The 25,911-nt window shown below is 42.3% G+C and overlaps 1 protein-coding gene across 4 annotated transcripts in view; it reads left to right on the plus strand.

Annotated features, from left to right (window-relative positions):
• gria2b (glutamate receptor, ionotropic, AMPA 2b) overlaps positions 1-25,911 on the plus strand; it is a 48,242-nt gene that overhangs the window by 11,778 nt on the left and 10,553 nt on the right. For all 4 annotated transcript variants that reach the window (XM_072663797.1, XM_072663798.1, XM_072663799.1 and 1 more), the window contains exons 3-12: positions 9,568-9,807; positions 15,680-15,876; positions 18,060-18,113; positions 18,727-18,885; positions 19,094-19,261; positions 20,185-20,289; positions 20,828-20,935; positions 21,081-21,287; positions 21,584-21,951; positions 24,290-24,488. In XM_072663797.1, the coding sequence (XP_072519898.1) occupies positions 9,568-9,807; positions 15,680-15,876; positions 18,060-18,113; positions 18,727-18,885; positions 19,094-19,261; positions 20,185-20,289; positions 20,828-20,935; positions 21,081-21,287; positions 21,584-21,951; positions 24,290-24,488 (1,805 nt within the window). The remainder of the gene's footprint in view (positions 1-9,567; positions 9,808-15,679; positions 15,877-18,059; positions 18,114-18,726; positions 18,886-19,093; positions 19,262-20,184; positions 20,290-20,827; positions 20,936-21,080; positions 21,288-21,583; positions 21,952-24,289; positions 24,489-25,911) is intronic.

Consider the following 25,911-nt stretch of genomic DNA (forward strand, 5'->3'; position numbering starts at 1 on the left):
ATATTCACTATGTCCAAATATAAAGACATACTGCCAATAGAATAGGACTCTCTGAAGCAGATCAACGTCATGACCCTATTGGCTCCATGCTGCCTAATGCCAGGCGTGGGCTAGAGGGGTATAAAGCCCCCCAGCATTGAGCTGTGGAGCAGTGGAAGAACTGTGTTCTCTGGAAGGATGGTGGAGCTCCATCCAAAGTTGGGGAGTTGGGGAGCATTAATGCTATGCAATCAAATCCTCACAGCAATGCTCCTCCAAAATCTAGTAGAAAAACTCTTTTTTGGACAGTAGAGACAGTTACTCCAACGAAAGCAGGATCAGCTCTTTCAAAGAGATGCTGGATGGACTGACAAGCTCCACCGCAGGTTTAGACGTTCCTCAGAAGTTTAAGACCCCCAGACTGTTATCAGATCTGCTCTGAAGCAGCAGTGCTTTTACTGGGGTTTGGGTTCGACTTCTATAAACACCTCTGTGAGATTCGTCTACAGAAGACCGTGTGACTGTGGGGGACTGAGTGTGTGTGTGTGTGTGTGTGTGTGTGTTTATAAAGCTGCTGTAAGAAGCGACTGAGCTAGAACAGCTCAATCCACTTAACCCCTCTGCCTGCAGGGACACAGGAGAGCGTGGATGCATCTCTCTCTTAGTCCGGCCTAAAAGCATCCAGCCCCAAATACAGCCAGATAACTTAGCCAGATAACTTTGAGTCCAAGCCCAAACCAACCTGACCAATCTGAGCCTGATTACAACACAACATTGTCCAAACCTCTCCGGAACCAGTGGTTTAGATGAGTTAGTGAAGAATAAGAGTTCAAAACTGTGGGTCAGTGAGCTGGGTCAGCGGTCAGAGCGGCGCCGGACCTCTCACTGCCTAATTAAGATCTACTAAAGGACTCAGAGTCAAGGTGCATGTCTCTGAATCCCCCACATGTACGCAGATGGGGGTATAGCTTTCCCGCTGCATAATGCATGAGGAAGGAGGCGGTACTTGTGAACAGGAGCGTTGCTGAACAGTCATCCTATGAGTTGCTGACCGGGTGACAGCTGTCACAGCCGTCAGCCTGGACACAAGTCTGGACACAACTACTTTAACATGCAGCTATAACTGCTGTGGCCTCAGTCAGTTCGGTGGTTTTTGCAGCATCTATGGCCTGAGGGGCGGCTTTTCTTTAAAAGTCTTATTTTTACAAATATTTCTCAGGACATCCACCTTTCCCACAAAACCAGCCTGCTAGTATGCTGCGGCGTCATGGAATATGCTGCTTGCATTCAAATACATTCAGAAAAGCTAAGCGTCTCCAAACTTTTGATGGCCAGTGCATGTGCTCGTAAATCAGGCCATCCTTGTTCTGCTTGGAAGTGACCCAAGCATATGCCTGCGTAGCTTCCACTGGGGATACTGCAGAGTTGGTCTCCATATCCACACCGATCAGCCATAACATTAAAACCACCTGCATAAAATTGTGTAGACCCGCCCTCGTACCCCCAAAACAGCTCTGACCTGACCAGAATCGGACTCCACTCGACCTCTGAGGGTGTCCTGTGGTATCTGGCACTAGCAGCAGATCCTTTAGGTAAGAATCCTGTAAGTTGTGCGCATCAATGAGTTATGGGCAGGCATCACCATGACCTAACTGACTGTTCTGACTGACCACTGCATACCAGGAACACCCCACAAGACCTGCCCTGATGTTCTGGATTTGTTCCGACCCAGTCGTCTAGATCGCGCTCCCACTCCTGCTTCCTGCTTTAACACCTTCATATATGTATGTATTCCATATGCGAAACATTAGGTATCATAGAGGGAACCTGAGTAAAGGAGAACCATGCTCACACTCCTATCCAGAACACACTGGAGAAGGCGGAGCAGCCGGAGTCATCACGTAAACAAACAAGCATCTAATTAGCTAAACTGTGAGCTCTTAGTCAGTATAAACAAATAAACACACCAGTAAACAAACAGTCGATGAAAGTTTGCGCAAAGGCAGGCTCTGGAAGCTGAAAGGAGGTCAGCGGCAGTAAGACACAGGTGCGCATTATAAATAAACAACCTGATGGACGAAGGCAATAAACCAAGCAGAGGAGACGAGCTATTTCTGCCTCGTAGCCCGGCCTCCGCAATCGAAGCGATTTCGGAAAGACAGAGGACGGAGGGTGAGTCGGTGGGAAATTAGGGCGGATAAGCAGACCCAGTTCAGTCTGGGTTTGTATAGTATGATGTATGAGGCTGTATGTGTGCATGCAGCTGCTCATGCTTTACCGCACATGCTCAGTGTAGGTCTACACACACACCGCCCTGGCTCTTGGGTTGTTTGCTTAATTAAATGAACAGTATTAGAGATGTGCACTTCAAGTCCATTCAGTTTGTGATTAAGGGTTTAAACATACACTATATGTCAAAAGTTTGTGGACATCCCTTTTAAATGAATGCATTCAGCTACTTTACATTATCGCCATTTAGCTGACGCTCTTATCCAGAGCAACTTACAAGGTTACTCGTATTACAGAGGTGGGCAAATGTAGTGCTAGGAGTCTTGCCCAGGGACTCTTATTGGTGTAGCGCAGCATAGCCGCCCAGACTGGGAATCGAACCCCAGTCTCCCACATGGTGTGGCAGCTCAGTGGCAAGTAGTGGTGTTATCTGTTGCACCACAACAACCATTACATTGTACGTTTGCGTTGTCCTTATTGCTGACACAGATGTGCACATGCACACTTGCATGCTTGGGAAGTCCCTGTAGAGACGTATTGCCAATTGCCAGCAAGACAAACATGAACCTATTAGCACTATTGGCACCATGCCAGGGGGTGGGCTAGAGGGGTATAAAGGCCCATCCTCCATCAGTGAGCTGTGGAGCTCACTCAGTAAGAGGAGTGTCTGAATACTTTTGCACATGTAGTGCATATCGGGACTACAGGAATATGCATAATGAGCATTTGTCAGTTACTCCTCTATATTTAGCTACATGCAGCCCATGTATTACATAACAGTCAGTGTGTGTGAGAGTGTGTGTTTGTGTGATATTCTGCATTTTCTGGTGAACGCATGCCTACTTATCTCACTAATCAGCACTGAAATGATTTGCTCTTGGCAAAAACAACATATTTACTTATTTAGATATAACCAATTAAGAAAGAAAAGACACATGCAGACACAATTAAACGCTTAGAAAATCGATCGACCGTTGGCCTGTAAGCAGGGTCGGGTTGTAATGGAAAAGGTATGATGATGTAGCATAAGCAGGATTAATAAAAGGATTAATAAAAACAAAACTGTAATTGCAAGCAGGAATCACGAACACTGAGCTAGTTGCATAGAACAGCGCCCCCAGTGGAGTATCTGAAGCTGGCATGCAGTAAAATTGCATTCACTAATGATGGTTTCAAAAGAACTTCGCTCAGATTCGGAAGGTAAGAAAACGGCCATTGGATCCTTGCAGAGGAGCTAGCGCTGCTGTAGGGTTGTAGGGCTGGATGCCTTAAACCTAAACCTTTCTCTTTGTTGCTAATCAAGTGTCCAGGTGTGGATTCTGGGTAAGATTTTAGTACTAACAGTAAATCTAACAGCTAAATCTTCTATACCCTCCCTGACAGAATCCCATGACCTTCTCAAATCCTCCATTACATCATCTAAAAAAGCTGATGCCCTTTACACTGCCTGCTAGAGAAATACACCATACACCAGCAAAGCAGACCAGCAGCAGACCAGCATGGACCAGTTTAGACCACTATATAGACTTGTTTGAGTATTGCACAATAAATGCACCAGTAGAAATCGTCTGGAATTATTTCAGGTAAGGTTTCCTTCTCTTCTCTGTGAAGTTCCCATTTTGGAGGCAGGGTGTAGTTCCAGCAGTGGTGGGTTCTAATATTTAAGGAGGTTTGTTTCATTAAGCACACAAAATTGTTTGATGTGGACATGAGATTGTAGACAGAGGACGGCTTAATGTGAATGTATACGTACAAAAAGACGAGTAATCCAACAGTAACGTAAAGTAATTACATTACATTACAATTACTTTTCGGGCAGGTAATCAGTAATCTGTAAGAGAATCTATTTTTAAAGGAATCCTCCTAAACCTGACGGCCACATCTCATCTGCTGTACATCCGTCCAACACGGCATGAGCTCTAAAAACAGAGCGCTTGATCACAAGTCCTGGGAACGGAAGAACAGAATGTGTCAGATGAAGGAAAATAAGGCCAGTTAATGAGGACAGCTAAATATACCACTCCAGGAGTCCCCCCACCCAATCGCTCTCTCTCCCTCTCGTTCTCTCTTGCTTCTTCAAGGTTACCCAGCTAACATCCCACAAGGGCAGGTTTTATGTCAGTATAGCAGTACTCAGGGTCTTTAATGCTGACCACGTCTCCTACCAGTTCAAATCAGTCCAGTTAATTCAGCAATTCAGCCTCACTGGCCTGGGTTTCGGGCTATAACATGATGACACTATTTGGACAAAAGTATTGGGACACCTGCTCATTTATATTGCCTCTTTCAAAAATCAAGGGTATTAAAAAGAGCTGATCCTGCTTCTGTTGGAGTAACTCTCCACAGTCTCTACTGTCCAGAGAAGAAAGCTTTCTAGTAGATTTTGAAGGAGCATTGCTGTGAGGATGTGATTGCATTCAGCGACATTAGCATTCAGGGTGATGATGTCATGATGTTGAATGATCACCACCTCTCCCTAACTCATCCCACAAGTACTGGATGGAGCTCCACCACCATCATTCCAGAGAACACAGTTCTTCCACTGCTCCACAGCTCAATGCTGGGGGGCTTTATACCCCTCTAGCCCATGCCTCGTATTATTAGGCTGCATGGTGCTGATAGGTTCCTGTTTATTTGCTCCAGAGAGTCCTATTGTATTGGCAGTATTTTCTCATAGGTACTGTGTGTGTGCACTTGCACATCTGTGTCAGCAATAAGTACAACTTAAAGAAGCTGAATGTGTTCATTAGAAAGGGTGTCCACAAACATTTGGACATATAGTGTGTCTTGGGGCTGCTACAGTACCACCCCCATCTGACCTGGTTTCCATGGAAGATGGCCTCCTACTACCCAGAACTTCATTTTAGGGAGGTGTGTGTTTACCAGTGGTTTACCCACTGTGACTGCTAGACCTAGACCTTTCAGTTCAGACTACAGGATACTGGTGTACTTGCACATGCTTTGATGGTTCTAGACAGGAACATTCAGAGCTTGATCTGAAGCCTGTAAGGGACATTATCCTGTGTCTGAGCTTATCCGTCTATTTCAGTCACGGGTTCTGCACAGAGATGGTGCTGCTGTCCTCCATTTCTAACACCTGACTGAAACCTGCTCACACTACCACTCACACTCACAGCCTATCTAGAACCTCCAGAAGAGCAAGAGTGACATGTATTCTGCTTAAGATATTGTTCACACTCAGAGCCTATCTAGAACTGTGACTTTCATTCTGCTTAAGCTTTCATTCACACTCACAGGCTATCTAGAACCTCCAGAAGCACGAGAGCAATGTTTATTTTCTTCACTACTGCTTACACTTACATCCTACCTAGAACGTCCAGATCTAGAGTGATGCTTATTTTTCTTGTATCCTATCTAGAACTCCCAGAAACACTAAAGTGATGTTTTCTTTCCTCACTACCGCTGACACTCACATCCTATCTAGAATCTCCAGAAGCACTAGAGCGATGTTTACTTTTCTCACTACCACTCACAATAAAACCTCACCTCTCCTGATTCTGATCCTGATTCTGATTCTGATTCTGATCCTGATCCTGATTCTGATCCTGATCCTGATCCTGATTCTGATTCTGATTCTGATCCTGATTCTGATTCTGATTCTGATCCTGATCTTGATCCTGATCTTGATCCTGGTCCTGGTCCTGATCCTGATCCTGATCCTGATTCTGATCCTGGTCCTGGTCCTGGTCCTGATCCTGATTCTTATCCTGATCCTGATCCTGGTCCTGGTCCTGATTCTGATTCTGATCCTGATCCTGATCCTGATTCTTATCCTGATCCTGATCCTGATTCTGATCCTGATCCTGATTCTTATCCTGGTCCTGGTCCTGATCCTGATCCTGATCCTGATTCTGATTCTGATTCTTATCCTGATCCTGATCCTGATCCTGATCCTGATTCTGATCCTGATCCTGATTCTTATCCTGGTCCTGGTCCTGATTCTGATTCTGATTCTGATTCTGATCCTGATCCTGATTCTGATTCTGAGTCATAGTCGACTCAATCGTCCCTCCTTGAATAATAAAACAGTAATAAGGGAGTAGGGATGCGTTTTAGACTCAACCCATATTGTTATTCTGTAGAACGACAGAATGCCTTGAAGCTTGTTAGTGATGATGTAATTGGCTTGCTCTCCGGCTTATTCACAGTAATGCTCGCAGGTTGCCCTCGCTGCAGCCTTTAAAGGCTGTTGGGTTAATATGGCCCTGAGTGTGTCTGATTTGCTGTGACTGCGGCGAGTAAATGGAAGTCAATGTGTTCCTTCCAGATTATTCCAGTGCTAAAAGACGGATGCACTTTTTTGAATGGAAAAGTGGAGCCTGCAGGTGGAGGAAAGTACTTCAAATGATAATGCATTTCATTCTCTCATGCTGAGAGGATTTAGTCTGAGCAGGAAAAAAAAAAAAAAAAAACGTAACGAAGCATCAGCTATCAACAACATGAAGTAATTTAGCCACACGCCTCGTTCCTCACTCCTCTTTCAGCATGCTAATGGCCTTGTGTCATTGGAAAGCAGTCATTTGTGACAGGGTCTTTAATAGCTTTCTCTCCTCACCCCCTCCTCCTGTCCTGCTCTCTGTCTCGCCGCTTGCCGTTGTGTTTCTCTCATAATTAAACATCTCAGCGAGACATACAGTACTTCAGCTGCGGTGGGAAAGTTGACTCCCTGAACTTCTCAATGTTCGTTCACGCTCAGCTGCCTGAGAGTCAGACACACATAATAAATGTTTGAACTCGGTGAAACTCGTTGGTTTGCTGATTGGTGGTGAGCAGTTTGTAAGGAAGGGGGCAGACACGAATGGTGCGGCACTCAAATAGCCTCTAAGATTTGCGATTCATCGCCTACATGCTACACATGTGGAGTCACCAATGAGTGCAGGTGGAGTACTCGAGGGGTATTGGTGGAGCTACTCAAGAGGAAAGGTTTCTCAGGTGTATCTGTGAAGTTACCCAGATGTACAGGTGGAGTTACACAGTTGTACAAGGGGAGGTTCCAAGGTGTACAGGTGGAATTAACCAGATGTATGGGTGGAGTTACTTAGACTTACAACCAGAGTTACCCAAATGTACAGGTGGACTTACACATATGTACAATGGGAGGTCCCAATGTGTAGCACTGTAGTTACTTAAGTGAAAGGTGGAGTTACCCAGTTGTTTAGATGGAGTTACCCAGATATACAGGTGAAGTTGCCAGATGCACAGGTGGAGTAACCCAGATGTACAAGTGGAGTTACTCAGGTATACCAGTATAGTTACACAGGTGCCAAGAAATTTAGGAGAAAGTACCCAGAAGGTACCCAGGTCTAAAGGTGGAGTTACCCTGATGTACAGGTGGAGGTACCCAGGTGTAAAGGTGGAGTTACCCAGATGTACAAGTGGAGGTACCCAGATGTAAAGGTGGAGTTACCCAGATGTACAGGTGGAGGTACCCAGATGTAAAGGTGGAGTTATCCAGATGTACAAGTGGAGGTACTCAGATGTAAAAGTGGAGTTACCCAGGTGTAAAGGTGGAGTTGCCCAGATGTACAAGTGGAGGTACCCAGATGTAAAGGTGGAGTTACCCAGATGTACAGGTGGAGGTACCCAGGTGTAAAGGTGGAGTTACCCAGATGTACAAGTGCAGGTACTCAGATTTAAAGGTGGAGTTACCCAGATGTACAGGTGGAGGTACCCAGTTGTAAAGGTGGAGTTACCCAGATGTACCAGTGAAGGTACCAAGAGGTTTAGGAGAAAGTAACCCAGATGTACAGGTGGAATTACCTACATGTACAGGTGGAGGTACCCAGATGTACAGGTGGAGGTACCCAGATGTACCAGGAAAGTGCCCCAGATGTAGAAGTGTAGTTACTCAGGTATAGAGGAGTTGCCCAGTACGTGGGATCATGAGTACACATAGAGTAACTCAGATGCAGTTACCTTCATACACCAATGCATTTTAGTGTAGTTGAGGATGCAGTTGTCCAGGTGGAGAAGCCATGGAGAATGTCCCATAAGCACAGGTGGAGTAACCCCAATAATTAGGTGAAGTTCTTCAGAGTAAGCTTTTATAAGGTCCAACGCTAAATTCATGAGAAAACCTTCAAGGCATGTTTGAGTGAAGCGTCTTTGGTTCCAGCGATCCACATGAACAGAGCAATCAGTCCGGGGTTTGAGCCAAACATGCCAACCAGAACCCATCCATTAAAAGTTAAACCCTGGGGCCTTGACCCGGGGGTCATAGAGGTGCAGCTGTGGTGTGTTTTTAAACCCACAGTAGAAGAAAGTTCCCCTGTTTGAGTCGTGTAGGTCATCCCAGACTGTTGTAGCTGCTTCAGGTCATGGTTGAGGATGGGAACGGGGTCATGAGAGCCAGCTCTGCGCGAGCTAAGAAAATGAGCAAGAGTTACGTAACAGCTCTCTGTGCTGTAGAAGACGGCCCTGCTGTATCTCTCCTCAGGTACGCTCACGACTCACGCTTCGCTAATCCGCACTCAGGGTTTACAGCTTCTGCAGACGCCAATGTGGGGAATGCGTGTGTGAGGGATGGAGGGGAAATGAGTCATTGGATTTATCTGAAAGTTCCTCTGTGGTGTTTCCAGCTCCTCTCTCTCTCCCCTCGTCAATACATCTGTTGTTCACGCCCACGCTCGATCAATACACTTGAACCGGCCAGGTTCACCTCTGGTGACCCTCAGACTCGGGCTAAAAACACAGTACGGTGATGCCCTCCCTCTACTGCCTAAGCAGCTGTGAGGTAATCGTTTGGGTATTTCAGGCAAGGGCACAAGCATCAGTGAGGTGCAGTGCTGGGGGGGGGGCTTTATACCCTTCTAGACCACTCTTGGTATTGGGTATGGAGATGAAGCAATTGCAGTTGAGGTGTGTGAAAGGAAAGATGGGTGTATGCCATGTGAGAGGAAGATCACATTAGTTTAGGAGCCTCCGACTGCTCAGGAAATCAGACTGGAATGAGGCTGCACTGTTTAGGAAACGTTCAGCAAACATCTGACTCATCATGTGGCCCACCTGCTGGGCTAATCCTAAAAGGCCTGTTCTAAAAACCTGAACACAAATTCAATCTGGGAGACTAAATGTAGAGACTAAATGAATGTGAGATATCAGTAAGAACCCATTACATTAAACCACCTGCCTAAAAGTGTGTAGATCCCCCTCGTGCCATCAAAACAGCTCTGACCCTCTGAGGCCTGGACTCTGAAGATGTTCTGTAGTGTCTGGAACCAAGAGTAGCATTAGCAGCAGACCCTATATTTCCTGTAAGTTGTTGCAAGGTGAGCCTTGGGCACCCATGACCATGCGTCACAGTCTGAGGAATGTAATGGCATGTCTCTGTCTCTTCAGTCTGTTCACAGTTCTCCAGAGGAGTTTACGCTATCTTTGGATTCTACGACAAAAAGTCGGTGAACACGATAACATCGTTCTGCGGGACGCTGCACGTTTCCTTCATCTCCCCCAGCTTTCCGCTGGATGGCACACAGCAGTTCATCCTCCAGATGAGGCCGGACATCAAAGGGCCACTGCTCAGCTTGATCGAGTACTACAAGTGGGACAAATTTGCCTACCTGTACGACAGCGACCGCGGTAAGACCTTCTGTTGCTCTGAGCTTGGGTTTACATCCACACGATGCTCATTTTGGAGGTGATAACATCATAAAATCATGCAAAATCCTTGTTGTGTTATCTCTTTAAAAGTGCAACTTGACAAGAAAAGGAAATGGAAGTCAATATAAAAAATTATTACAATTTGGAGCATTTCTTTTGGTCCATTCATCATGAAATCATCTTACAATATAACTATTAAGAACGGACAGGTTCAGATCATGTCAAAAAGTGGGAACAATAAAAATGGAGAAACAACAGTAATGATATGGTGGAAAAGTGCCCCCACTTGAGGCAGAACTGGGTCTGTGGTGTGGAGCTGTGGTTCATCACTCACAGTGGGGCAAGTATGCAAATTACATTGGCCAAGAAAAAACTCTTCTACTCTTGTCTACAATAAACAAATGACCTGGATTGAGAGAGCGGACAGAGCGGACAGTTTGCTGATTAAATTCCATCAAAAAAGAAGAAGGATTAGAAAACAGCAACACTGTATTCATTTAATTCAGTCATCACTTTATTATTTTATATTATTTAACACCTTACAATCTAGAATAGTATACACCATAGACCAGTATACACCATAAACTGTGGATGAAGCTCTACTAACATTAATATCCAGTATGAAGCTCTAATAACATTAATATCCAGTATGAAGCTCTAATAACATTAATATCCAGTATGAATATGTAGTAACACTGGAATAACACAGTATGGTAAAGTGATATATGTAGTGTTTTTAATAGTGAGTGAAAGTGAGCATACCTGAACATACTCAGCAGAAATATGTATTCACAAGACTCAGCGGCCACTTTATCAGAAACCCCTCTCTTGTAACTTCACCTTTCTGGTGTTCAGGTGCCGGTTGAGGTACAGTTTGTGTTAGTCATCCTCTAATCCTTCAAGCTCCTGGTCAACGGGTAAACCGAATTAGCAGGAGAGTAAATTCTGCCAAAAGCTTCGTCTGAATAAACAGGTGATCGGTTTTGCTCAGAACAGACCGCAGCTTCGGCCTGTATTTTCCTCCGTGGCCTGACACTTCCTCTCTCTCTCTTCCTCTCTCTCTCTTCCTCTCTCTCTCGCTCTATCATGCTTACCTGGTCTGGGTGTTAAATGGTCTGAGATAAGATGCTTTCTAAAAGTCGGTAGATTCAGCTCTACATAAACAATCAGAAAAGGGGACACAGGTGCGTTTACCTGTGATCAGTATCACACCTCCGGCTGTGTGCTGTAATTCATCATCAGCAGACGATAGAAGATGTCCTTGTTTTACTAAAACCATCATTACTCTGATTTATTCATTTTCCTGCTGTCACTCACTGGCCACTTTATCGGAAACACCTTATGCTGCCACTCACTGGCCATCGTGTTTTCACTATGTGATCAATTTATTAGAAACATTTTGGACTTCTACTCACCAGCCAATAGATTAGAAACACCTTGTGTTATCCTCACTGGCCACTTTATTAGAAACGCTTGCCTTGTGTTTCCACTGTGTGGTCAATTTACTCTCTGATAACAATGTAAAATAAATGCAGTATCTACATAAATCAGCAAAACTTTGCTAAACTACATTTTTCCTGTTTATTGATGCTATTATTAGATTATTGCTATTTTATTTATTCTTTATTTCTTTTCCCTTGCATGGTCAGTGCTTTTAGTTTTCCTATTTCGTGTTGTTTTCTTTTGCAAAGAAACAATAGAGAGAGAGAGAGAGAGAGGTTACTCGTTCCACTGTTTAGTAGTAGAAGCATGTTTTGGGAAGTGGTCCAGCTCTTGTAAATGTACGTTGTAATGGAACTTGTTTATTAGACTAAGACTGAGTGGCTGATGTGAGCGCTGGCAGCCAGCCGATAAATTCATGTTGTAACATTAAACACTCTGGATATTAGAAATGCCTCTGACTACTGTGTCACTGGCCACTTTATCAGAAACACCTACCTTGTGCTTCCCCTCACTGGCCACTTTATTAGAAACACCTACCTTATGCTTCCACTCACTGGCCACTTTATTAGAAACCCCTACCTTGTGCGTCCACTCACTGGCCACTTTATTAGAAACACCTACCTTGTGCTTCCACTCACTGGCCACTTTATTAGAAATCCCTACCTTGTGCTTCCACTCACTGGCCACTTTATTAGAAACACCTACCTTGTGCTTCCACTCATTGGCCACTTTATTAGAAACCCCTACCTTGTGCTTCCACTCATTGGCCACTTTATTAGAAACCCCTACCTTATGCTTCCACTCACTGGCCACTTTATTAGAAACCCCTACCTTGTGCTTCCACTCTCTGGCCACTTTATTAGAAACCCCTACCTTGTGCTTCCACTCTCTGGCCACTTTATTAGAAACCCCTACCTTGTGCGTCCACTCACTGGCCACTTTATTAGAAACACCTACCTTGTGCTTCCACTCACTGGCGACTTTATTAGAAACATCAACCTTATTCTTCCACTCACTGGCTTCTACTTTTGGACATGTGATGTTTACATTAATACTGACCAGTAGCGTCTGGTCGTGTCTGCTGAGGAGATGAGATGAGTCTGTTTGTTTTTTGGGGGAAATCATGCCTGAACTGCGGCGCCGTCCTCCGGGTGCAGGGGAGGTAATCCTCTTACAAGTGTTACAGCAGGTCTCTAATTGCAATTAAAGCCAGATTGGATTCTGCTCTGCTCTTTTCTCCGCTGGAAACCTGCTTCGTCAGGGCGGGGAAGACAGGGGGTTATTAATTGTGCCTTTCTGCTGCCTTTCTTACAGCTCTCTCTCCAGACTGGAAGGTCTAGTAGAGCATCTTCCTCTTTGTTTTTCTTGTGATCAGAAGCAAGGAGGAGGAACACGGGACTCGCGGCCGTTCACTCTGATCTTAATCCATGACCTCTCCGTAATTGGGGTGGTTAATTAATTCAGCCTCTCACCTCCGACGAGGCGCTGCGGCTCAGCTGGTGTGGTTTAAATAGACAATGAGATTATATAACGTAATGGATCAATGAGCATAAAGCCTGCGATAGGAGGACACAATGACAGACAGACAGAAAGGGAACCTCATTAACGAGCTCAGAGGAACAGCTCTTATTGGTCTGAAGTGAGAAATCGATGGGGATGGGAGGTGAAAAATGAGATGTAATGAAGGATTCGGAGCTTTCACAGGTCTGTTCTGCGCGAATTCTCCAGCGTTTAGGATAATAGCTGCTTCTCCGTTCGTCTCAGTTTAGCTGTCTTTGCTATCGTCTTTCTCTCTCTGTAGCTCTGCAGGAACCTAGAGGGACCTGGCTGCTCACGTCAGCCAATGACAAGTCAATACTACCTTGTGCGTCCCATTATTGGCCACTTTACTAGAAGCATTCTGGACTCACACTTAAAGGCCACTTTACTAGAAACACCCTGGACTTCCACTCAGTAGCCACTTTATTAGAAACACCTACCTTGTGCATCATATGATTGCCCCCCTTTAACACCCTGGACTTCCACTCACCAGGCCACTTTATTAGAAACACCCGGGACTTCCACTGACTCGACACTTTATTCAAAACACTCAATGAATTTCCACTCAGTGGCCACTTTATTGGAAACACCTACCTTGTGCGTCATATGATTGGCTCCCTGAAACAGCCAGGACTTCCACTTACCAGGCCACTTTACTAGAAACACCCTAAATGGCCACTTTACCAGAAACACGATGGACTTCCACTCACTGGCCACTTTCCTAGAAACACCCTGGACTTCTACTCTATGGAGCCATTTTTCTGGGTACGGATGTTCTGGTGTCAGGTTTCCCTCCACAAAATGGTCAGAGCGGACGTGTGGATGTTTGAGGGGCCACTTCGTTAAAAACACCCTAAACGTCCAGTCAGTGGCCACTTTATTAGAAACACCTACCTTGCCACATGATTAATGAGTGCACTCATTAGAAGAGGTGTCCAGATACTTTTAGACAGTATAGAGTAATTTATAGAAAGGGGCAGAGTGTGTCTGTCTGTGTCAGGCCTGATGTGTGTGTGCAGTGTGTGTGTGTGTGTGTGTGCTGGCATTGATCTCTGTGGGCGGGTTGAATTAGTTTGCTTTGGGTGTTTGTGGTTCTGTTTAAGCTTCCAGACAGAAAGGGTTAATCTTTCAGGCTTTTCCAATCTCAGAAATGGAGAGTAAAACAAAATAAAAAAAATAAAAACAACACCACACACACACACACACACACACACACACACACACAGTATCATACACTCTGTTCACCCTGGCACCCTGGCTGCGTTTGCTACTGTCCTGTCACGCTAAATCAATTTCTGCGGCTGTTCACTCTTGCTCTGATTGACAAAACCCAAAAAGACAATTTTATATTCATATTTTCTGTGTCAAATCCATCATGTAGGAATGCTGCGGGTCGCACTGTGAAAATCCTGGAATGTTTTTCCAGCTAAATTCTTCAAAATATGCAGAAAAGAACTGATTTAAACCACGAAATCACCTGCAAACATGACGTCAGTGCTGAAACATGGATGGAGGAAACTGTCAGTCAGTGACTTAATTGACAGAACTGTAGACAGAGGAGGAACACTGGAGGAGAGCTTCCCTAAAGGGCAGACAGAGACTCTACTGTTTAAAGTAAATCAGCGTTTTCAGTAAATGTGTGTCGCTGATTCTTTAAATGGGAACTCCCTTAAAGTTCTGAAAAAGAAGATTAGCAATACTTGTATTTTAATTGTGTCAAAACTGCATAGTGTAGAAATCCAGGCCATTCCAAAGGGTGCAGAGGGTTCTCTAGAGCTCTCTACTGATGCCCCGAGAAAAACAAACAAACAAACAAACAAACAAACAGTAATAGTGACCTAATAACCCAATAACCTAACCTAATATTGAGTTTTAGTTCATTTATAGTTCATTTAACTTTAATGTCAGATAAAAAGATACTGACGAATATAAAAACCTGTCATTACCATCGCCATCAGTTTTGTGTTGGTAACAATGTGTTGCAGTAATGACAATTATCAGACCTTATAAGACCTCGGGTCATACATTTCCCAAGACTATTTAACAGCTAGAATAAGATTCCCTTTTATTTTCTGTATTAAGCTTCTGCACGTTCTGCAATAAACATAAAGTCAATCACCAGCTAGAGTGCCTACCTGTAATTAACTCTATATAACATTAGAATAAAGCCAAATACACATGAAGTCAATCACCAGCTAGAGTGCCTACCTGTACTTTAACTGCTATAATAAGATTCCCTTTTATTTTCTGTATTAAGCTTCTGCACGTTCTGCAATAAACATAAAGTCAATCACCAGCTAGAGTGCCTACCTGTAATTAACTCTATATAACATTAGAATAAAGCTAAATACACATGAAGTCAATCACCAGCTAGAGTGCCTACCTGTAATTAACTCTATATAACATTAGAATAAAGCCAAATACACATGAAGTCAATCACCAGCTAGAGTGCCTACCTGTAATTAACTCTATATAACATTAGAATAAAGCCAAATACACATGAAGTCAATCACCAGCTAGAGTGCCTACCTGTAATTTAACTGCTAGAATAAGATTCCCTTTTATTTACTGTATTAAGCTTCTGCACGTGGCCAGAAGTTAAAAGACGCTAGTAATTTCTGTTGTCCAATCCATAGCTTTCTATGTGCAACTCCTTTAGCTAAAGTGCTGGAGTATAATTTAATTATTTATTAAATTAAATTCTTAATTTGTAAGTTTAATGACCCAAAGCAAATCAAACTATTTTTTTGTTATTTTAAAAATTCTGGTATCTAAAGAACTCCAGTACCTGGAGTGGTGATCAAATCTCAATTCTTGCTCCAAAAAGGCTCTAAATATGTCCTGATTTGCTTGTGTTTGCGTTGGCCAGGACTGACCACCCTGCAGGTTGTGCTGGACACAGCAGCGGAGAGGAAGTGGCAGGTGACGGCAATAAATGTGGGCAACATGAAGGATGAGAGGAAGGACGAGGCCTACCGGTCACTCTTCCAGGACCTGGAGAACAAGAAGGAGAGGAGGGTCATCCTAGACTGCGAACAGGACAAGGTCAAGGACATCATGGAGCAGGTGAGGTGGATGACTGTCCTGTCTGTCTCTCTGTGTGTGTACTTCATGCAGAACACCAACCGGTGTGATTTTTCATCTATAGCAGCTTCATATCTGTAATTCATTCTATATAACATTAGAATAAACCCAAATAAACATAAAGTCAATCGTCAGCTATAGTGTCTACCTGTAATTAACCCTATATAACATTAAAATAACCCCCCCAAAAAAATAGTCAGTGGTCAGTGAGAGTGGCTATCTATAATTAACTATATATAACATTTGAAATAACCCCCCAAAAAAACCATAGTCAGTGGTCAGTGAGAGTGTCTATCTGTAATGTGGTGAGTGAGTAGTGTTTGGCAGTAAATACATGCAGTGAATTGTCTTTAAACATTTGACTGGTGCTGTAGACTGAGACAGGGCACTGTATGATGCTGTATAATCACAGTATAATCAGACTGAAATCAGTATTTTGTTGTGGAACAGCTGGATTATTGTAGCTCTGTTCAGTCTTTAGTAAAGGAGCACACCTCGGTCTCATTACTGAGGGGCTTCACGGACGGCCTTGAAAACGAGTGCAGAATTCTTCATGAAATGGGTTATTTATTCTGACACGTCAGGGAAAAGTCATTGATTTGTGTTTAAGCCTTGCAGAAGTGTGTTTAACCATCCACCAGAATCAATACAGCTGATCCCAACAGCAGCTTTATCTATAATGCACACACACACACACACACACACACTCCGAGTTTTAATCTGCAAGCACACAGAACATAACCCTCACTAGACCCTCCAACTGCATTCTGTATCTAGCAGTGTTCCAATTCAACCCTAATGACTGTAGCTCCGCCTCCTTAGTGTATATCACAATACCTACATTTAGAGCGTTATTAATATTCACCCTAATGAGAGACTGTAGCTCTGCCTCCTCAGTGTATATCACAGTACCTACATTTAGAGCGTTATTAATATTCACCCTAATGAGAGACTGTAGCTCTGCCTCCTCAGTGTATATCACAATACCTACATTTAGAGCGTTATTAATATTCACCCTAATGAGAGACTGTAGCTCCTCCTCCTCAGTGTATATCACAATACCTACATTTAGAGCGTTATTAATATTCACCCTAATGAGAGACTGTAGCTCCTCCTCCTCAGTGTATATCACAATACCTACATTTAGAGCGTTATTAATATTCACCCTAATGAGAGACTGTAGCTCCGCCTCCTCAGTGTATATCACAATACCTACATTTAGAGCGTTATTAATATTCACCCTAATGAGAGACTGTAGCTCCTCCTCCTCAGTGTATATCACAATACCTACATTTAGAGCGTTATTAATATTCACCCTAATGAGAGACTGTAGCTCCTCCTCCTCAGTGTATATCACAATACCTACATTTAGAGTTATTAATATTCACCCTAATGAGAGACTGTAGCTCCGCCTCCTCAGTGTATATCACAATACCTACATTTAGAGCGTTATTAATATTCACCCTAATGAGAGACTGTAGCTCCGCCTCCTCAGTGTATATCACAATACCTACATTTAGAGCGTTATTAATATTCACCCTAATGAGAGACTGTAGCTCCTCCTCCTCAGTGTATATCACAATACCTACATTTAGAGCGTTATTAATATTCACCCTAATGAGAGACTGTAGCTCCGCCTCCTCAGTGTATATCACAATACCTACATTTAGAGCGTTATTAATATTCACCCTAATGAGAGACTGTAGCTCCGCCTCCTCAGTGTATATCACAACACCTACATTTAGAGCGTTATTAATATTCACCCTAATGAGAGACTGTAGCTCTGCCTCCTCAGTGTATATCACAATACCTACATTTAGAGTGTTATTAATATTCACCCTAATGAGAGACTGTAGCTCCTCCTCCTCAGTGTATATCACAATACCTACATTTAGAGCGTTATTAATATTCACCCTAATGAGAGACTGTAGCTCTGCCTCCTCAGTGTATATCACAATACCTACATTTAGAGTGTTATTAATATTCACCCTAATGAGAGACTGTAGCTCCTCCTCCTCAGTGTATATCACAATACCTACATTTAGAGTGTTATTAATATTCACCCTAATGAGAGACTGTAGCTCCTCCTCCTCAGTGTATATCACAATACCTACATTTAGAACACCTACACTGACAGTGTTTGATTTCTATACTGTTTATTGTAGATTATAACCATTGGGAGGCACGTGAAGGGATATCACTACATCATAGCAAACCTGGTAAGTGGCATATTTATATAAAGAAATGTCATAAATAGCCATATGTTATATGTAAAGGTATATATGCATGTGATTTGCACATATATGGTGTATTAACTATGGTTTAATTGAACAGTTACATTCTTCGCATTAATAAAGTATAGATAGTAGATGTTCAGCATTGCCAATTGAACAGGGCGCTCTGGGGCAGCCATAAGCACACGAGGTCACCTAAGGTTACCATGCCCAATGCTGGTAGGTCTATAGGGGTGTAAATCTCCAGCACTGGGCTGTGGGGTTCTCTGGAGTGAGCCCCATCCAATGCTAATGCAGTGTTCTAATGTACGTGTACTGTAAAAGCTCTCTAGAAGGATAGAGGCTGTTACTGCAGCAATGGAGGCCAAACTCCCTGCTGATTTGAACTGAACTTTTGGGGATTTCAGAAAAATAGCAAATAGCTTGAGCTAAAAGGGAAGACATCCATAAGAACATCCTGAACATCTTTCTGAAGCTTTCTCTGCAGCCATCATGACGAGGAGGAAGAAGAGGAAGAGGTGTTATGTAAGGCTTGCCTGAGGCCCATCCCATTTGTTCCATCAGTGAATGTGACTGATCTCCTGTCTGACTTTGGCAGGGTTTCGTGGATGGAGATCTGTCCAAAATCCAGTACGGAGGAGCTAACGTGTCGGGGTTCCAGATTGTGGATTTTGAAGACCCTTTAGTGTCTAAATTTGACCAGCGCTGGGAGGCTCTGGAGGAAAAGGAATACCCTGGAGCTGACAGCAAGATACGGGTAAGATACCAGTTTCACTGCTCACTGATGATGTCATATATATATATATATATATGAATAGAACACTGGACTGTAGCCCATACTGCAGTGTATCATTCCTAATTATACTTCTAAATAGACACTAATATCTCAAAAAGATGAAGTCTTTAATCTCCCAAACCCCCTAATTCAGTGCTCGCTAATCTCTCCTTTCTTGCTTTGTGTCCAGTACACCTCAGCGCTGACCTATGACGCGGTGCAGGTGATGACCGAGGCTTTCCGTTATCTCCACAAGCAGCACATCGACATCTCCCGCAGGGCCAACAACGGCGACTGCCTGGCGAACCCGGCCGTGCCGTGGGCTCAGGGAGTGGAGATCGAACGTGCCCTTAAACAGGTAAGGGGCTAAATCCTCTTAAATCTAGTCTGAATATCTGATATTTCTCATTTCTACATTGTTGTTAGAATATATAAGGTCACTTAATTTAGTGCTAACTTATTTTAATTGTTGTAAGTCAAATTAAGTAAATTTAATCTACTAAAAGTGTCAGATACTTTTGCTGGTTTACTTCTTGAGGCTGAATTATCTGTAAAATTCCTGAATTAAGCAAAATGATCTGCCAATAGAATAAGACACTTTTAGCAAATACTCAAAAACTCTAAAAACAAGTGGTGTGGCACAGCAAATAACACCACTACCTGCCACTGAGCTGCCACACCATGTGGGAGACTGGGGTTCAAGTCCTGGTTTTGGTGACTATGCTGCACTACACCAATAAGAGTCCTTGGGCAAGACTCCTAACACTACATTGGCCCACCTCTGTCATACAAGTAACCTTGAAGCCTGGATAGAAGATTCAGCTACATGACGTAAATGTAAATGTACTATCTCAGAAATGAGCGATATTACATATTTAGACTCATTGTTTTCATATTTAGGTGGAAAAGTTAAATGTCTACAGCCTCTCCAACTCTAAATGTAGTGAAGATGCTTGATGCTTGATGATTTGCTTCTGGAGCTACAAAGTCAAATATGGCAACAAGCTTTTACCCAATGAATTAGCATGGTGCTAACTGCAGGCCTGAGTCATCAACACTCTCTCCTCAAACCATGTAGGGGTTAAATAATCTCTAATCTAGTCTTGATTATGTGGTTTCTGACACTGTAGGACTCACAGTTGTCTAGAAGTATGTGTTGAAGTACAGAGCATAGCTAAACACACTAGCAGCTATCCCAAACCCTGAAGTGTGATTGCCGATTTGTTCAGGGTTTCGGCTGCCGTTTGGGCTCAACCGTTGGTTTTCTGGGTTTGTGTCCAGGTTCGAGTCGAGGGTCTGACCGGCAATATTCAGTTTGATCAGTACGGGAGGAGGGTGAATTACACCGTCAACGTCATGGAGCTGAAAAACAACGGCCCGGTTAAGGTAAGATTCACAGCTGAAAGAGCAGTAAAAGCTCCGGCGTTGCTTTAAATCGTTGAACGAACCAAGAAGTGACGTAAACGCCCTGAGCAGAAGACAACCAGAACCTAAATTAACCCAAATTAAATTAAAAGAATTAATGCAAAAATAAACAATAACTACAACCAACAAATGGACAAGACTTATTTGGTCTATGTAAGGAGCTGGAGAAGGAACTGCAGGCTGTGCAGTGGGTGGCGTTACTGTGACAGAGCAACAAGCTGCTTGTTTACGGACTATGATGTGGCGGAGGGAAATGCTGAGGTTAAAGCATATTAAGTGATACATTCACGGATCAGTTTTTTTATTTTATACTTTATTTTTTTCCCGAATTGTTGTAGAAAAGCAACAGAACACTCAAGGTCCTGAAATAACAGCACGGGTGGGATGAAACGCAGGACTCGCCTTCGGCCCGTGTCCGCTTCATCACAGCTGTGCTGTTATTTCACTATAACACACTCCCTCTCCTCTTCTGCTGCTATAATATATAATCTTTCTGCAGATCGGTTACTGGAACGAGGTCGATAAGATGGCTGTCACAAAATCGGACCTTTTTCCCAACGATACGATGGGTCTGGAGAACAAGACTGTAATCGTGACCACTATTCTGGTGAGCAGTTAAAGACATTTCATTGGTTTAGGCTACAGTTTAGTGCGATTTGGGTAAGAAACCAGGCTTTGGGATACTTCCAGAGACTTCTCAAGCAATCTGCACACTCCAAGAATGGTACTCTGAAGTGTACACCCTGTTTCAGGAAGCGCCGTATGTGATGTTGAAGAAGAATGCTGATCTCTTTGTGGATAACGAGAGATACGAGGGCTACTGTGTGGATCTGGCAGCTGAAATAGCCAAACACTGTGGCTTCAAATACCGCCTGAAGATCGTGGGGGATGGGAAATACGGAGCCAGAGATGCCGAGACTAAAATCTGGAACGGAATGGTTGGAGAGCTGGTTTATGGGGTAAGTGGAAAAGATGCTAATGTAATCAGTGGGAGAGTTTCGCATATAATGGATGGACGTTATTGATAGTTTCAGACGTAGCCATTCATCCAGATAACATCTAAACACCAACAATGGGCTAGAGGAATTGGCATACTGCACATATTCAACTGAAGCATTGTCCTGCTTTTACTGTAATGAACCCTGAGAAGGCTGGAGCTATTGCTGGCATTATGGATATCAGTGTTATTAAAACGTCATTCTGGATATTGATGTTATTAGAACATCATTCGTCATATGAAACTTGATCATTTCAGAAAGCCGACATAGCCGTGGCTCCGTTGACCATCACCTTGGTCAGGGAAGAAGTGATAGACTTCTCGAAGCCCTTCATGAGCCTGGGCATTTCCATCATGATCAAGAAGCCGCAGAAGTCCAAGCCAGGTGTGTTCTCGTTCCTGGACCCGCTGGCCTATGAGATCTGGATGTGCATCGTTTTCGCCTACATCGGAGTGAGCGTGGTGCTTTTCCTGGTTAGCCGCTTCAGCCCGTACGAGTGGCATACAGAGGAGTACGAGGATGGCCAGATCCAGACCAATGAGTCGACAAACGAGTTTGGGATCTTCAACAGCCTCTGGTTTTCCCTTGGAGCCTTCATGAGACAAGGCTGTGATATCTCACCCAGGTTGGTTGTGGTTAAATAGAATACCTGTTTTACCTTTTTAAACTCCTCAAGCTTTAAGAACTTACATGCAAAAGTGGAACTCTGAATCTACATGATTATGATGTGTCCAAATGTTCCTGCACACCCCTTGATTGAATGAATGAATGCATTCAGCTACTTTAAGTTGCATCTATTGCTGACACAGAAACAGCAAATGCACGCTAATAGCTTGTCTAGTGCTGCCTAATAATGCCAGGCGTGGGCTAGAGGGGTATAAAGCCCCCCAGCATTGAGCTGTGGAGCAGTGAAATGGCATTCTCTGGAATGTTGGTGGTGCTCCATCCAATACATTTGAGATGGGGTTGGTGGTGATCATCCACTATCCTGCTCTTATGCTCCTGAATGCAATCAAATCCTCATACCAATGGTCCAAAATCTATTTTAAAAACTTTCCTGGACAGTAGAGAAAAGTACTCCAACAAAAGCAGGATAGACTCTTGTAATACCCTTGATTTCAGAAAAAAAATGAATAAGCAGGTGTCCCAATATTTTTGTCCATATAGTGTACTTCTTACTGTCCACATATGATTAGATCAGATGTAAATGCTGGTTGAGCAAACACTGTATAACAGAAGTGACTGCAGCTGAATATGGGGGTTTCTGTGAGTTTGTAGGAGTCCGTTTGGACTTCGCTGTGCTTCTCCTTGATAACGTCCAGTCCGTCAAGAGAAACAGAGAAGAAGGTGCAATATGTAGCCTTCCCTCAAACAAACAGAAGTTACGTAAACAGTGAGCTGCTCTGCTATAATGGAAAAGTTAGAGTCGTTCTACATTTATGAGCTTCATTATTATTTGATTCTGTTAAAAGCCTCATCAGCCTTGCAAAATAAAGCTCAGTGCAGTGTCTGCCTCCACAACATCGTTTTCCTCTCAGCGTTCGTTAGAACAGAATGGTTTGGTTAGGAATAAACTTCTCTGTTATTTCTCACTTCAAAATTTAATTCGTTTTTTTATTATTTTTTTGATCCAAAGCTCTACACACACACACACACACACACACACACACACACACACACACATTGTGGCATATCATTATGCTGTCTTTTGTATTTAAAGTCCTTTTTATATTTACATACATTTTTTGATGTACCCTTAAAGATTTTGCCATACATTACATTTGAATTTCTTTAATTTAATAGTATTTTCTATGAATAATTATTCATTATTAATTAATTATTCATTTAAAAGTATTTTCTAAGTATATTTAGTATATGTTTAGTATATTAGTTATTTTTTTATCTGATTTACTGTATATACTAGAACTAATGCCTTTACTAAAGAAGTTTGAAGAACCCTTTCTTTTATTAATCTAAGTTTACGTAAAGATTTCATCTCTATAAAAAGTGGATTCTTCAAGGGTGCTTTAGTAAATGCGGTGGTTCCACAAAAGTAATTTGAATGCTTAAGTGGTTCTCTGCCTGGTTCACTATGACAAACCTGTTGTGTTAAAAATATAAATTTCTAAATAAACTCAAAATTAACTAAAAATATTTAAAACTACTTAAAGTAAAATTAATAAAAATAAGTACAAGTAAAGCCAAATTTTGTTTTATGTCAATTCATACCATAGAGATCAGAATGCAAATTGACAGTAAATGTATTATCATACAAAATCAAAATATCATACCTTTAGGTGGACTTCCAAAACTTCTGTTTATCAGCAGATGTTCACAAACTAGAACTGGTATTTTTAAATGATGTCAAAATAAAATAAAATAAATAAATAAATTAATAAATAAATACTAAATCAGAAATAAGACCCCAAACACACATCACAGGTGGTGTGGAATGGATAAAGCAGGCTAATATTAAGCTTTTGGAAGAGCTTTCTGAAAGTCCTGAACCCTATCAGAAATATGTGGACTGTGCTTAAAAGTCTAGTCCAAATGTTTGTGGACACCCTTTCTAATGAATGCATTCAGCTACTTTAAGTGACACCCATTGCTTTGCACACAGCTTGTATAGTTTCTGTAGATTTCCAGTATTTCCAATAGATTTCACTAACGCTCCCTTGTTGCTGAATGCAATCAAATCCTCACAGCAATGCTCAACTAAAATCTAGTACAAAGTCTTCTTCCGCCGTAGAGACTTTGGAGAGTTACTCCAACAAATTTTTTTTTAATATCCCTGATTTCAGAAGAAACAATGAATCAGCAGGTGTCCCAACACTTTTGTCTAAATAGTGTATTGTTTAATATCTCAGTGCATTTGTGTCTCTGTAATCATATCTGTTTTCCAAGGAAATTTTAACGCTGGTTCTGACGAATGAACTCTGTTTGAACTCTCTCTCTCTCTCCAGGTCGCTCTCTGGCCGTATCGTCGGTGGGGTGTGGTGGTTCTTCACTCTGATCATAATCTCGTCCTACACGGCCAACCTGGCTGCCTTCCTCACAGTGGAGCGGATGGTGTCCCCCATCGAGAGTGCTGAGGACTTGGCCAAACAAACAGAGATCGCTTACGGAACTCTAGACTCAGGCTCGACCAAGGAGTTCTTCAGGGTGAGAGAGAGAATTTCTTCTCTACGCTGTGAAGAAATTATGTATCAGTTCAACCTACAGTGACGTGACTGTTTCTTGCAGCTTGTCCAGAAATGCATGTGTTGAGCGTGTCCTTAGAGGTGACAAGGCACAAATTATACTGCCAGACTGTAGAGGGAGTCCAGGAGCAAAAAATGCTACTTTTAGCATAATGCTGCTTTAAAGGTAGTAGAGGGAACAGTTTATCTGGGCATCTCACTGTTGATGCACACTGTACCGTTAATATACACTTAACTAATATTAATAAATATAAATATAACCTGAAGTTGACCCAAAAACTAGTCTGTCTAAACCTAGCTATGGTCCTCCACCTCTAATCATCTAATACTGAAGAGGATCATTTTTTTTTTCATTTAAAAAGAATCTATGAGTAAATATTCAGATAAATTATGGTAATTAACAGAATACAGATCTGCTGCCCTCAGGTCAGTGGGTGTGTTTTAAAGGATTATAGATGCTCATCTTACATTTAACTTAGTTATCTCAACCTACAACCTTGTCGAAAACCTAGCCCTGGTCCTAATCCTAACTCTAATGCTAATGCTGATGAGTTTAGTGTTATTTGAAGGTAATCTATAAGGAGATATCCAGCAAAACTGGGAGAACAAATGAATTCATGTGGAAACCAGGAGACACGTGTTTCAAATAAATATACTTTTTTTAAATAAACAGAAAATTAACTAAAAACATATTTAAGACTACTTAAAGTAAAATTAGTTCAAGTAAAAGTTCAAGTAAAGCAAAATTTTAGTTTTTATGTCAATTCATACCATAGAGATCAGAATGCAAATTGACAGTAAATGTATTATCATACAAAATCAAAATATCATACCTTTAGGACTTCAAAAAATACTTAAAAATACAAAAAATAAAATGTCCAGGTCCTTTTGGTCCAAGTCACTTTAATTCCATGCCTTTCTGATCAATTTCTTATTGATCTGTTTATCAGTAGTTCACAAACTGGAACTGGTGTTTTTAAAGGAGGTCAAAATTAAATAAAGAAATAAATACTTACTCAGAAAGGAGACACATGATTTTACAACAGCGTCAATAGTATAAATATTACAGGACTCAGTAGGTTCGTTTCAGAGCTCTATTGGAGCTCTAAGTGAAATCCTACCTGGAGGTTGTGGGTTCAGATCCCACTACTGGCCTGAAAAAAAGATATCATAACTTTAGGTGGACTTCAAAAAATAACATTTCCAGGTCCTTTTGGTCCAAGTCACTTTAATTCCATGCCTTTCTGATAAATTTTTTAAATTGATCTGTTTATCAGTAGATCAGTAGGACTCAGTATAAATATTACAGGAGCTCTAAGTGAAATCCAACCTGGAGGTTGTGGGTTCAGATCCCACTACTGACCTAAAAAAATAGTACTAATCAA

The sequence above is a fragment of the Salminus brasiliensis genome, chromosome 19 (genome assembly GCF_030463535.1).
Source record: "Salminus brasiliensis chromosome 19, fSalBra1.hap2, whole genome shotgun sequence".
NCBI lineage: Eukaryota > Metazoa > Chordata > Actinopteri > Characiformes > Bryconidae > Salminus > Salminus brasiliensis.